The sequence below is a fragment of the Arachis duranensis genome, chromosome 3, assembly GCF_000817695.3.
Source record: "Arachis duranensis cultivar V14167 chromosome 3, aradu.V14167.gnm2.J7QH, whole genome shotgun sequence".
In the NCBI taxonomy this organism is placed as follows: Eukaryota; Viridiplantae; Streptophyta; class Magnoliopsida; order Fabales; family Fabaceae; genus Arachis; species Arachis duranensis.
In genome coordinates this window covers 1,307,603-1,320,144 of record NC_029774.3, presented here as the reverse complement: position 1 = coordinate 1,320,144, position 12,542 = coordinate 1,307,603, and the positions used below count along the sequence as shown (strand labels likewise).

Sequence of the window (12,542 nt, the reverse complement as noted above, 5' to 3'; positions counted from 1 at the left end):
TTGCTATTCTCAAAAGAAATAATTATATTTCATCATCATGAGCAAACAAAAAGAAATTAAAGGTGATTAATATTCAAAAACAAGCCAAAATTTAACGTAATAAAAAATTTTCAAAAACAAAAACCTTCGATGTAAAATTTCTTAAAAACCTATTTGACAAATTATGCAAAATAAAACCAAAATTATTAAAACAAAATGGCATAAATAATTTGGTCCAACATGACTAATATGCAATCTTAATACAAACTTACCAATAGTATTGGTGAATTCTTAATGCTTCTCTACTTCAACAATTAAGTTTAAACAAGCCACTATAAGGATTTTTTATATAATTACATAAAATTAACCATTAGTATAAAAGATATATTAGAATATAAAATACATATTAAAAATAAATTAAATAATATATGTATTTATACATAAATATATAATGGCTAATAAATTTTTGATACAATTAATATGAGAAATGCTCATTGTGCATACATCTTAAAGACATATATAATCATGATCTCTATTACTACATATAGTATATTACCAAGGAAATTTTCTTAATATTCTCCATATGATTATACAAGGTGATTAATAATGGCAATAACATGCAAAAATCTAAAAGTTACAATCATGAAAAGGTTAATTCTTTTCTTCTTTATTTTATTTATTTTTTACATAAAGGGTTGATTGAAAGTTAAAAAGGTCCAAAGCTAATTAATTAATCACATTAATTGCATGGGAAAGTTATGTGCATATCTAGGGCAGGTTAATGAGAGCTGTAAATTATTTGTGGGAATCATCTGATGACTTCATTCGACCTTTAATTTGGGGTCCAAATTTGTTTCCTTGTCTCTGAAATTGTCCATCTTTTTAAAATGCTCATTTATATTGTGCTAGATTTTTTTTATTAAAGAATTAATACTTGCCTACAATTTTTTTATTCTATTTTGGAGGGACCATACAATTTTTGCTATGCACTTATATTTGGGATCAAATTTTTTTTATATACTAAACGGGCTACACAACCAGCCCAACAAGGACCAATAAAAGCAACCAAAAAAAAGAAAAAAATTATGAATAAATAAATAATTAAAATAATTACACAATGATGAAGAGACTTGTAAGAAAGATTCATCATCACTCATCAACAGAAAAGTCTGGTTCAGCTGGCTTCTGCAAAGAGCTTACTACTTCAGAATCTGCACCTGAATTTACATCCATACCCTTCCTATTGCTCCTTGTTGCATGTGTTTCAGCCTCATTTTCCTCTCTTGCCCTCAATTCAGCAGCTTCTTTTCTCTTCTTGAACCTTCTCCATGCAGCTTGTATGAAACATGCAGCCCAAGTTCTCCATTGGTGTGAGTGAATCCTGAACTTGTGCCTAAGTTGCTTGCTATGCAATCTTCTAAATTGTGATGCAACAAATTTCAAATCTTCTGCCATGAGTGCAAATGCTTCAACTTCTGATATGGCCTTAACTGTTCTTGTGGAACAAGGAAGTATTATCACACTTGGTTTTGGATCTAAGGCCCAAGTTAGGAGTTCCTCGCCGCAGAAATCGCCAGGGCCGATCCGGCACGAGTTGAAGAATCCGGTCCGGCCGCCATTGGTTGTGTAGGAATCAAGATTTCCTCTGATTATGAAGAGCATTTCGTTGACCGGATCGCCTTCTCGGACAAGATATGTGCTTTCTGTGCACAATGAAGGCTTTAGCCTTTCACATATTGCATCTAGCATCCTCTCATCCATTTGTTCAAACAATGGAACCTGTTTTCATCATGATTCAATGATTAAGTGTTTAGTTTAGTGCTTTCATTGTTCTAAGAGGAACAGAGGAGATTCTTGCATGAAAAAACATAACATTCATATGTCCAACATAATTTGATTGTGCTTAAAACTTTGTTCTCTAGACAAACTCTCTGAATATGAATAGTACAATTGTTTTTGCTAATGTAGCAATATACAATTGGATATCTGTGTAAAGCTTTTCCATGGATTGAGGACTTTCTTTCAAACAATTAAATTTAAAAGTGTAACTAACTTACTCGTCGAACCAGCTCGATACAAAGATGGCGCTTGATGTCTCTTCGAAGATCTAATGGAAGATCTTTGAGAAGGGCTTCTTCGTCCACTCCTCGAGTCGCCAGCCATTTATACTGATCGTATTTGCGCACGGATTGTCTTAGTTCTTGAGGAAGCTGTCTGTGATGCATCCATTGTTCTGTATCAGTTCTTTTGACCCTCCACTCTTCTAGCCTCACAGTTGTTGATTGAAGGTATGTCTACCAGAATTTCAGTTATATTTTGTTAGTACATATCAATAGAACAGAGTTAACTTATAGAGTGGTGATTGGTGAAATATTATCTTACAATTCAGTGTTGAAAACTAAAATTACATCAGTGAGTGTTGAATGAAGGAAAATGCAACAAGTACACATTAAGAAATATGTTTCTTGTAGTAATTTAAAGAATTATATTTTTTCACTGAGAAAAAAAATTCTTAACTGTTATATGAATTGGTGGATATGTGTTATATTAAGCACTTTAGGCCAATATGTGAAACTATGTAACGATTTTTAACTACCATTTTCACGTAAAAACATCTTCGTATTAGTAATCACCATATTAATTACCTGCATATTACCAATGAGTAATGCAAAAAGAACCAATCCAAGGGTTGCAACCAGAATGGCAAACATTATTTCTCCAACAAAAGTGCTAGTGAGTAGATTTTGTCCTAAAGAACTGTTCCCAACAATCAGAACTGCAATTAGTCACTCATAAACACTTGGAAGAGTAAAACATTTCCCTCATTTTATCAAATTTGTTGATACATTCTTGGATCAATGTAACTGAATATGATATAATACAGACACATTGATCTAAGGATATAATAAGCATGAAGAAAATCATAATGCTAAAGGTGGAAAATTGATGACACCTTACCTCAAATTCCTGAGACCCCACCAAAGGCAATAGAAGTACTTCTTAAAGAATGGTGAGGTTGTAACTCTTGATGTGACTGCATCACCATATATGCCAAAGGGATAAAACTTAGCTTCTGGTGAACATAACTTTGTGACATTACTTCCCTTAAACCATGAGTCCCTGAGTGGATTTTTAACCATGTTGCAGTCGAAGAAACTATATTTACAAGATGAATTTTTCATATCACAGACTCTCCTCCAGCATGCTTCTTGTCTTTCAATTGATAGAAGGTACCAGCAAGCTCCAAAAAACTTCAACCAAAAATAGGAAAACATTAGTGAAGTTTGAATGTTAACTTTATATATGTATTTTTCTTAATGCAATGCATCCATAGTTAGTTTCCTAAGAATGCATACATTATACTCTTTTTGTTTTGTCTGTTATTCTGTTATGCTACGTGTATACAAAAAATCAGCTATCAAATTAGCTACTCGCATAGAATACATGCTAAAATACGAAATACATTAAGGTGAAACAACACATGCATTTATACACAAATACACAACTGATTTCGTGGCTGATATTTTGTGTGCACGTAGCAATTTTGTTTCTCATATACTTACATGGCTAGCCAGCATGTAAAGCATGAGGTTATAAGCAGCACCAGCCCATGCTGTCTCTGTCACAACCCCAGTAGCCTTTACAATTTGGGATGAAAGTGGAAAAATCAGAAACAGCCTTGGTATATATTGAAAAATGATGATGAATCGAAGGACATTTTTTGTGTTCGCCATGGTTGAGCCTCCAAGATTGGGGATCACAATCCAGATCAGCACCTGAAAGGGTATACTCAGCTATTTATAGAGATTCGAATTAATAGATTAAGTGAGAGAATACAAAATGAACCAGTGACTTACTTGAGGAAGGGGTAATGCGGCAACAAAGTCTAGCCAGAAACCCTTGAAGAAGTACCTAGCTGCTATCTTTGCAGGGTCTATAACAAGCTCTCCTCTACCGAAAACACGCGAAGAAGGCGCAACATAAGCCGTGCGATACCTCATGATGATCTGAATCATGTAGAATAAATCTGCTATTGATCTGATAATAGTGAGGATCACTTCAAGTGTTGTTCCAATACCAATGCACACTTGATGTTGAACTAGTGGCAAGTAAAAGAATAGAGGGTCCACAAACAAAGAAACTAAACATGCTACCAAGAAAATCTTGTTCCATCTGTGAATGGTTTGTCCTCTTGGGTCTAAAATCCTTCTTCTTACTCTCTCATAGTCTTCTGAGAAAACTCTTGATAATACTCTGGCTTTCAAGAACTTCCTTGCTTTTCTTGCTTCTCTATTGTTGTGATCTTTATTGGAACTAAGTAGCTTAATTCCATTGTCACCATTAGTTGTTGAGATTTTGGCTAGTTCAGCATCATCTTGAAATCTAAAATGTGAGAAATTTGGAGTTTAAAATCTCTATGTTTCAGTTCATGGAAGCATGCCATTGGAGTTGAAAATGATCATAGAAGTTCCATAGCATCAAATTTCTCGAGCATATTTAATGCGTCCTCCAGAAACATTCACATCAACTTATTTTCATTTATAACATTTGAAGTTATTATACAAAAAATTCAAGAGCATATAAACATTTTTCATTATGAAAGAAGAAGAAGAAGAAGAAGAAGATACACACCTCACACATCTTGTATTCCCAAACACCATTCTCATTTTCAAGTGACAACTTCTCTCAATCAAAGGTTCAATCCTGAAGAGCAATGAAGCAAAGGGATTAAACAAAAGTAGATATCAACATCTGAATCACTTAAATATTCAGATTTTTTCAAATCAAAATTGAATAAGTACCAAGTTTAGGCCACACAAATAGTAAAGCCAAACAAAAGAAAGTTTAGTTTCTTAGAGGCATTCAATCAAGCATTAAAGGAGCACCAATTGAAGAAAGATATAATAATCCCAAGCATGTCACCAAAACTTGTTCCAAGTTCCACCCTCAAAAGCAATGCATGCAAACCAGACCCTTTGTTCTTTATAAAAAGTTGATAGTTGTTACAATGTTACTATCACCTTGGAATCATGAAAATCCTATAACAAAAAACAAAACTGATCATATACAATTCTAAAAAGTTAATGATTCAGGAGTGTGTCATAAACTATAGACGGCAGCACAAAATGAAATGCAAATGCAAGTACACAAATTACAAGACAAATGAGTGATGATTAAAAGGAGTAATAATAAAAAAAATAAAAAAATAATTGTGAGTTTGACTTTGATATGTGTGAGAAGCGTGTCAAATAATCAGAGCCAGAAAAGCTGGCCATAGTAAGGGCCATCATAGGGTGTGTCCTAATTCCAACTATATTATAAGCTGGCTGGACCCATAGAATCATATAGTATGGTCCTTAACCTAAGGAACAAGGATCATAGCGTGTTACATATCATCATCATGGTTATCCTAATATCATATCATATGGAAGATTTTCAAGCGTATCGTTATACTGGTGTATTAGTAATTTTTAACAGTTGATCTTAATTATATATATTATTTTTTATAATTAAAATTAACAGTTAAAAATCACCGAAACACCGGTATAACAGTACATTTGAAAATTTTCCCATATCATATATTAATAAGTGTGAATGATGCTAAAATGATTTGACTAGTAGGTTAGATAAGTTGTTAATGGAACCTTAACACGTGTCCTTTTCATGTGTCTGATTGCCAGTTTTGAAGCACTTAGAAGTTAGATCATACAATTGTTCATTGTTGGAATCATTATTTAGCAATTGTTTAAAAAATAAAAAACCATGTGGGCATAAACATATTAAAAGGACAACAATCCTAAAAGCAATGTCTTTCACCCAAAAAAGTTTAGCTAGTAGTTTAAAGTCAAAAGCTATTAGACTTAAGATGTTCCTAACTCTTTTAAAAGCAAAAAAGCTATAAATTCAACACTTAAAAGTAGTAGTAGTAATAAGTAACGAGAAAGTATAGGGTATCAATATATTATGTGTCAACTTATTGTTAATAATAATTAATTATTATATTTTAAATATATATATATAGAGACACATCTAAAAAATATATCTATAAAAATACTTTTATTAAACACAACTTTAATAAAGACATTTTTATTAGACACATCTATAAAGATACTTCTATTAAACACATTCATAAATAAAAATTAGCAGAAGTGCCAAAATTATTAGAAATATTGTTAGTAATATAGCGAGATTGGTAAGTAATAAAAAAAATAAAATGCATCATGAACAATGTTGTTGTGCTCTTTTCCGACGTTTTTGACTTAAATTATTTGAACAGAATGAAAGGTCAAAGGTTGTATTATAATACATCATTAAAAAACACTACATGAACTCCTTCCACATTCTATGCGAGAAAAAAGCAGAGTATTCTAAACTTATTATTTGGATTTTAATTGTGAAATGTCATTAACCAATTTTAATCAATTGGTTAACTCATTCGTGTCCTTAAATAAGTGTAAATCGTTCTATTTTCAATATTTTATGAAAAAAAAATTAAGAATTAAAAACGCTAAAAATAAAAATTCAAACCAAACACTTATTATTCATATTAAAATAAGCATGTTTGTCTCGAGAGCCGTATAAAAATTTAGAATAGAAAAGAAATTAAAGCTTAGACGATATAGTGCTGAATGGATAAACTATTGGATAGGATACAAGTTCAGAATTGGAGTAGAATATTATCTTTCTCTTATTTAAATATAGAATATGGTTTTGCTATTCTATATGTGAATCCATTATGCACATACATTAAGACAGTTCTTCTTTTCATTATTATTATTAAAAAATGTCATACATACGTATCTTCTTATAAATACCGGAATTTCCACATCCTCTTTGGTTAATAATGATTTAAGTAAACTACGATGGAAATTAACAGCATGTCGTTGTCGTTTTGCAAAAACTAAGGAAGATGCAGCAGTATATGAGAATAGATATGTTGAAGATTAAGTTGTATTGATTTTAATTTATTAGAAGCTTATGTTATATCTGAATTATTGTATTTGTACCTCATATAATTTGAATTTATTAACGTGATACACAAACTGACAAACATACGTTATACGTAAGATATAAATACATTATTAATATTATTGTTTAATTATGAAATTGTGCATAAATAATTTCCATGATAAAGAATCGAGATTCAATGATTGAATCAATGCGAAATTATTTTTTATTTATTGAATAATATATTTATCACTAGTGCAATTTGATGGTGTAGAAATGGAAAGGGGTTGTGTACTGTTGGCTATAAATAAAGATGCAGTAGTTGTTGTACGGACAAGAAGTCATGGAACTTGTACAGATACAGAGTACAGACTGTATCCAATTCCAATTCATGCTTTCATGCAATGCATTTCAGATTAGGGAGAAAATGAGTTCTGATGCACGTGTTTTGTGACCCACAAGATTGCATCAAATATTAGAATTTCAACATGTTTATTTCAGTTAGTACCAAGTTAGTTTTTTTTGGTTCACAGTATTTTCTAATTCGATAGGCTAAAAATTAATCTGCTGCAGATCTGAATTTTATTTAAAAATTTGCCGTTGATCAATAAGTTGCTGTATATTCAAAACTCCAATATTTACTTAAGCGAACAAGTGACTAGAACAACCTAAATTGATTAATACCAAGTTAGTTAGTACCTCAAAATCAATACTCCGCAAGTAATCTTCGAAAAAGAACTAGCTGGGAGGATCAAAGTGCATTTGATGACATTTTAAGCCTAAATATGAAACTATATGAGATTATCTTTATTTGTTTGTTTTTTTATTTCTCGAGTTGATTCTTGGAGAAAATTTTAATTAGTAGGGCAAACCCAATATTTTGCGATGTGATCCAATGCATTAGTAAAATATGCATTTTCAAAGAAGAAATGATATTTCCATCATTTCACATATGCTTTTTTTTTATAATTTAAAAAACATTATCTTCTTTTACCTTTTATTTATCACTTCTAATATCAAAAGTGAAACATGTACAAAATAAATCTACACAAAAATAATGGATATAATATTCTCCTCGTCAAAACAAACTAAAAAAACCACAACTCCAAAACTTAAATATTAGAGTTCATTGCTATTTCAGAGTTCAGTTGAAAATCCAAAGGCTGCACGCATGTTCCAGAAAAAATAACGCCAACTTCAAGTTATATTTACATAAACCTAGCCAAAATCATTTTGCTCCACAAGATGTCATTCGTGGCAATGAGCTACATTAATTTGCACATCAAGGTAAAATGGCTATTGCAAGCTTTGTTCCTTTAAGAATAGGAGTAGAACATAATCATCATCGTACTTCGTACCAACATACCATCCATCTGTCATTAAATGATATGTCATCCTTGAATATAATGATAGCTATGTTCAAGAGATATTTCTCCAAAAATTATAGGAATAATCTTTTATATTTGACAAGCTCATAAGCACAAAACTGCAGGACATGCAAGGCATCTAATCCTACTTTCCCCCTTCAACCAAAAAATAATAATAATTCTCATACAACTTTAAGATTGGAAGGGAATCGCATAAAAAAGGGGGAAAAAAAAGCGGATAAAAAAAGAAAGAAAGAAAAAACAAAACAATTTAACAGCACATCTTGTGACTTTTGTGCTAAAATTGGAACTCACATTCTATTCCTGAGAATCAGAAGCAGCTTCTTTCAAACATGACCTCATAATCTTTGCAAGCTTTGCACAAGCGTCAAGGCAAAGCTGCATTCCCTGCATGCAAGAAACTAGAATGTCACTGATAGTTCGTTCCTTGCATTTAATAATTATGTTAATATAAGAGTTTCTCTCACTAGAGCCTAAACAGAACAGCAATGCATCAATCCTCAGAACAGGAAACCTTGGCATCTGCTAAGTATTTTTCTTGAGAACAATAACATAAATAGGCATACCTCGTCAATCTTTGGGGTGGACCATTCCCCAGTAAATGTAAGTTGAGTAATTTCATAGCGAGAAGGCATGCACGTAATCATCAAGCTTCCATCTTGGGAGTTTTCCTCCTCAAAAATAGGATCAATGACAAGATTCTTACTGAGACAGGACTGCAATCATTAAAAAAAATAAAAAAAACGTGTAATTTTTGGGGATAATCAAAACTAAGTAGAAGATTGCAGAAGATCAAGTTTGATAGTAAATCAAAATTTCAAGACAAAGTTTATAATAGACACAGCTTAAGCACCAATGAAGCAGGTATAAACGCATTCAGAAGACTGCAAATGTGAGAAAGATTCATACCACAGAAATTGATGCAACAAGGTCATACATCATTATTCCAGCATCAGCCAGGGCAAGGCTAGCACATGATATGACAACTGGGAGATCACCTTCATAAATAAAATAATTTGATGATTCAAAACCGGCAAACAGAACATATTTTGTCCAATCATCTCAATTAAATTACATCTCTGACGCCTTCAAAGTTTAAAATAGGATCATTCATCACAATTTCTTATACATACAAATCAAAGGATTTATGCTTATGAAAGCTGCATCCCAAGAGACCAAGAACCTGTGTACAATAACAGATTGAGCCAGTAAATAACTAAATACTAATGTTTTATGCATCCACGAGTTAAATGGTAACTGTACAAAACACAAGACATGGTAACCATATGCACACAGCAGTCTTAATTGAAGAAAACTTGCACTATATTAATCACTATGGAAGACAGTATAGTAGTCATATGCCATCAATTCCCATATCTACTTGAGTAATTAAGGCCTCACACAGAAGAGCTTCTGATTGAAAAATGTGGTTCAACTTAAGAAATGACATTTTTTCCCACACAAGTCACAAGGTGTCTCCACACTCAAAAGTGTGGGGCTAAGCTAATCCTTCTGAGGCATCTGACATATTTTGGACTCTGGTAGTGAAATTCAAACCTTGGTTCTGAAAGAACAATTAACATAACTTCATTTTTATATTGCTTTTAGGTAACTTATATTTAGAAAATCATCATCCTTAATTTCTAACCATTGAATACAGCATCTCTTATCAAGTAAACAGAAATACATTATGAAATGAAAGCTTACTGCCGCCAGATTCCAGCACCAATGCAAAAACATCCACAGTTGTCTTGGGGAAAGATTCCAATATTATTGCACCCTCCAAAGCTTTATGAAGCATTGCAGTGTATTCTTTGTGGTCTGAACCCTAACTTTGTGAGATTTGAGATATTAAATGCTTAATAGAGCAATATACGAAATAAAGGGAAAAACAAATATAAGAAATTCTTATCATTTTTTTTAAATACCTGTCCACGAACTGGACTTGCAAATGTTGTATAGCTAACATTGCAATTTAAACGCCCTATATCACTGTACATCATTGCCTTCTTGCTCTCCCTAGGCCCGAATCTGAAGAGCAAAATGCAAATAATAAATCCATGTTAGGCGGAGGGGAAAAAACAAGAGCTGCGGAAAAGCACACCACAGCAAGCTGACTTAGGAATTAACATAATAGAGTTAAGAGAATTACTCACACAGATACAATGATCTTGGTGTTTCCAAACTCCGCATAGGCTGATCCTGATGCAGCATTCACAGCACCAGTCCTGAAAACTGCAACATGCAAGCATTTCCCATTAAGTGTATCAGCTACATTAATCTTTTGATGCCCTTGCATCCAATCATAAACAATGCCTCAAATGAGATATCACAAAGCAAGAAAAAGATTCCGATGATGACATACATTATCAACTTTCAAATTTCCACAAACTAAAAAGTCTACATTGGCAGTTAAGTAGTTTACCATAAGCTCAAGTGAGTGCATCTCATATATTTATTTACAAATTGTTTCTGCTCCACTACCAGCACACACCATTCTTTATGATGATATAATGTTCACTTTAACCATACCATGATCAGCACTCCAATGATTCAACATAACACACAATACAATACAGTAAATACACCTTATAATTCATTAAACATTTTCAATTATACCTCATGAAGAAAAACAAAAGATTATTACAGAAACATGATTTCATAGACTAATATTTGAATTGAAACAATGATAATTAAAAAAGAATAAACGGAAATGGAAGGTGGGAGGGGTTACAAGCAGGCCTGCACTGGTGGAAGCCACGGCCATCAGGTCGGACCCAGTCTTCTTGGAAAATGGAAGTTTTCTTTTTCTGAACGGTCGGAGACGGCGAGTACGTCGCCGGAGCGCTTCCGCCTTTGCCGGCCATTGTCCGTTTCCGCCGAACGGCGGTGACCAGTGCAGTGAAAAGCGAGAACACAAAAACACGAACACGCACACAAACTGTTTGTTGTTTTGTTTCTTTGATGTTAACTTTTCTTCTCTCACTCACACTTGTCAAGGTTTCTCTCACTTCCACCTCCCTTATATCTGCCTTCTGAAACGCTGCGTTTTGACTTTTGAGTGTGTCTAAATATTGTAACTGGGCTTTTTGGCCAATTAAATGGGCTTTCCTCGATTCAATTTTATTGTAGGTCCAAGTAGTCCGCTATTATTTTTAAGAATGTAATTAAATTTGGTTTTAATACCAAAAAAAAATTTGGTGTATTTACCAAAAAAAAAATTAAATTTGGTTTAAATCAATTTAGATTGGTCAAGTGCCATGTAAATTCTTAGATGGAGTTGCGAAATATCCACAATTTATACCAAGAAAAAATAGAACTATTTATGATGGATTAATCCTTGATTTGTTGAGTTAAAATAGATCGTGAGCAACAAAAAAAAATTAAATTCAGCTTGCTAACCAAAATAAATAAATAAATTCAGCTATTCGGTCCAAAGAAGAAAAAATAATTCTCGTTATATAATGATATACACAATTTTAAGATGGTAGATATCTCTCAATGAGTATTGTTTATTTGTTTTACTAGTTTAAATAAAGTTTTTTCACGGTAAAATACTCATCTTTTGGTTTTGGTCCTTATAATTTTTTTATTATAAAATTTAAAAGTTTGTTTATTTTTAGTTTTTTTAATTGGTCTACGTAATAAGCTAAAATATTAACGTGAATGATAAGACTTGTCATATACGTATTTGACATGTTATGTCAACATTTAACAGAATAAACTAATAAATGAAATTAAAATAGACAACTTTTAAATTTTACAAGAAACCAAAACAAAAAATAAATATTTTATAAATTTCAAAAATTTATTTGAATTTTTTTTATCTAGTTGAACTTAAAATATTATGTTAAGTAATTAAAGTAGTTATTACCTTGACCAATTTTATGTTGGATATTACACACAATTATACCCATGAAATTAAAGTTGATCTACCCAAAAAATCACAAAAATACTTGGGCGAACTGTGATCATCAGAAAGATTTTGGAGAGAAATAAAGTGAAACAAGATAAAATGAGAAGACACCACACCCAACTCAAAACCTTAAAATATTAAGTTAATGAGTCTCTCATCTTATAAACTCTTTACTCTTTCTTGTTTTTTTTATGTGAGACTAACTTCAACACTTCTCACACTTACAACACTAACATAAATTACCATCATTTGATGCATGTACTCAATTGATTTTTAAATTAAAGAAAATATATAAACTGCACAATTTTCAT

At 32.0% G+C, this 12,542-nt stretch overlaps 2 protein-coding genes across 4 annotated transcripts; both read right to left on the bottom strand.

Annotated features, from left to right (window-relative positions):
* Positions 1-1,050: 1,050 nt before the first annotated feature.
* LOC107476974 (protein CNGC15b) lies at positions 1,051-5,005 on the bottom strand. 2 transcript variants are annotated; one of them, XM_052258752.1, is made up of 9 exons: positions 4,782-5,005; positions 4,612-4,683; positions 4,134-4,362; positions 3,837-3,986; positions 3,543-3,755; positions 2,938-3,230; positions 2,625-2,736; positions 2,037-2,273; positions 1,051-1,758 (listed from the first exon to the last, which is right to left on the bottom strand). In XM_052258752.1, exons 2-9 carry the CDS (start codon positions 4,644-4,646, stop codon positions 1,129-1,131), a joined length of 1,899 nt encoding a protein of 632 aa, XP_052114712.1. In that variant the 5' UTR covers positions 4,647-4,683; positions 4,782-5,005; the 3' UTR covers positions 1,051-1,128. The 2 variants fall into 2 exon arrangements, with proteins under 2 accessions (XP_052114712.1, XP_052114711.1); XM_052258751.1 differs by having other exon boundaries at positions 3,837-4,362.
* Positions 5,006-8,023: 3,018 nt separating this feature from the next.
* Positions 8,024-11,305, bottom strand: LOC107476975 (exosome complex component RRP41-like). Of its 2 annotated transcripts, XM_016096934.3 has the most exons (8): positions 11,050-11,295; positions 10,472-10,550; positions 10,244-10,346; positions 10,023-10,143; positions 9,225-9,313; positions 8,882-9,031; positions 8,610-8,702; positions 8,024-8,300 (listed from the first exon to the last, which is right to left on the bottom strand). In XM_016096934.3, exons 1-7 carry the CDS (start codon positions 11,180-11,182, stop codon positions 8,613-8,615), a joined length of 765 nt encoding a protein of 254 aa, XP_015952420.1. In that variant the 5' UTR covers positions 11,183-11,295; the 3' UTR covers positions 8,024-8,300; positions 8,610-8,612. The 2 variants fall into 2 exon arrangements, with proteins under 2 accessions (XP_015952420.1, XP_015952417.1); XM_016096931.3 differs by lacking the exon at positions 8,024-8,300 and having other exon boundaries at positions 8,311-8,702; positions 11,050-11,305.
* Between the last annotated feature and the right edge of the window lie 1,237 nt (positions 11,306-12,542).

Excerpts from the sequence above, each read along its gene's own strand:
- LOC107476974 (XM_052258751.1), bottom strand. The coding sequence starts at position 4,646 with ATGAGAATGGTGTTTGGGAATACAAGATGTGTGAG. Across the intron at positions 4,363-4,611 it reads GGGAATACAAGATGTGTGAG|ATTTCAAGATGATGCTGAAC; the intron begins GTGTGTATCTTC and ends CTCACATTTTAG. Across the intron at positions 2,737-2,937 it reads TGGGGTCTCAGGAATTTGAG|TTCTTTAGGACAAAATCTAC; the intron begins GTAAGGTGTCAT and ends TGTTGGGAACAG.
- LOC107476975 (XM_016096931.3), bottom strand. The coding sequence starts at position 11,182 with ATGGCCGGCAAAGGCGGAAGCGCTCCGGCGACGTACTCGCCGTCTCCG. Across the intron at positions 9,314-10,022 it reads GGTGCTGGAATCTGGCGGCA|GTGATCTCCCAGTTGTCATA; the intron begins GTAAGCTTTCAT and ends TTATTTATGAAG. Across the intron at positions 8,703-8,881 it reads CCACCCCAAAGATTGACGAG|GGAATGCAGCTTTGCCTTGA; the intron begins GTATGCCTATTT and ends TCTTGCATGCAG.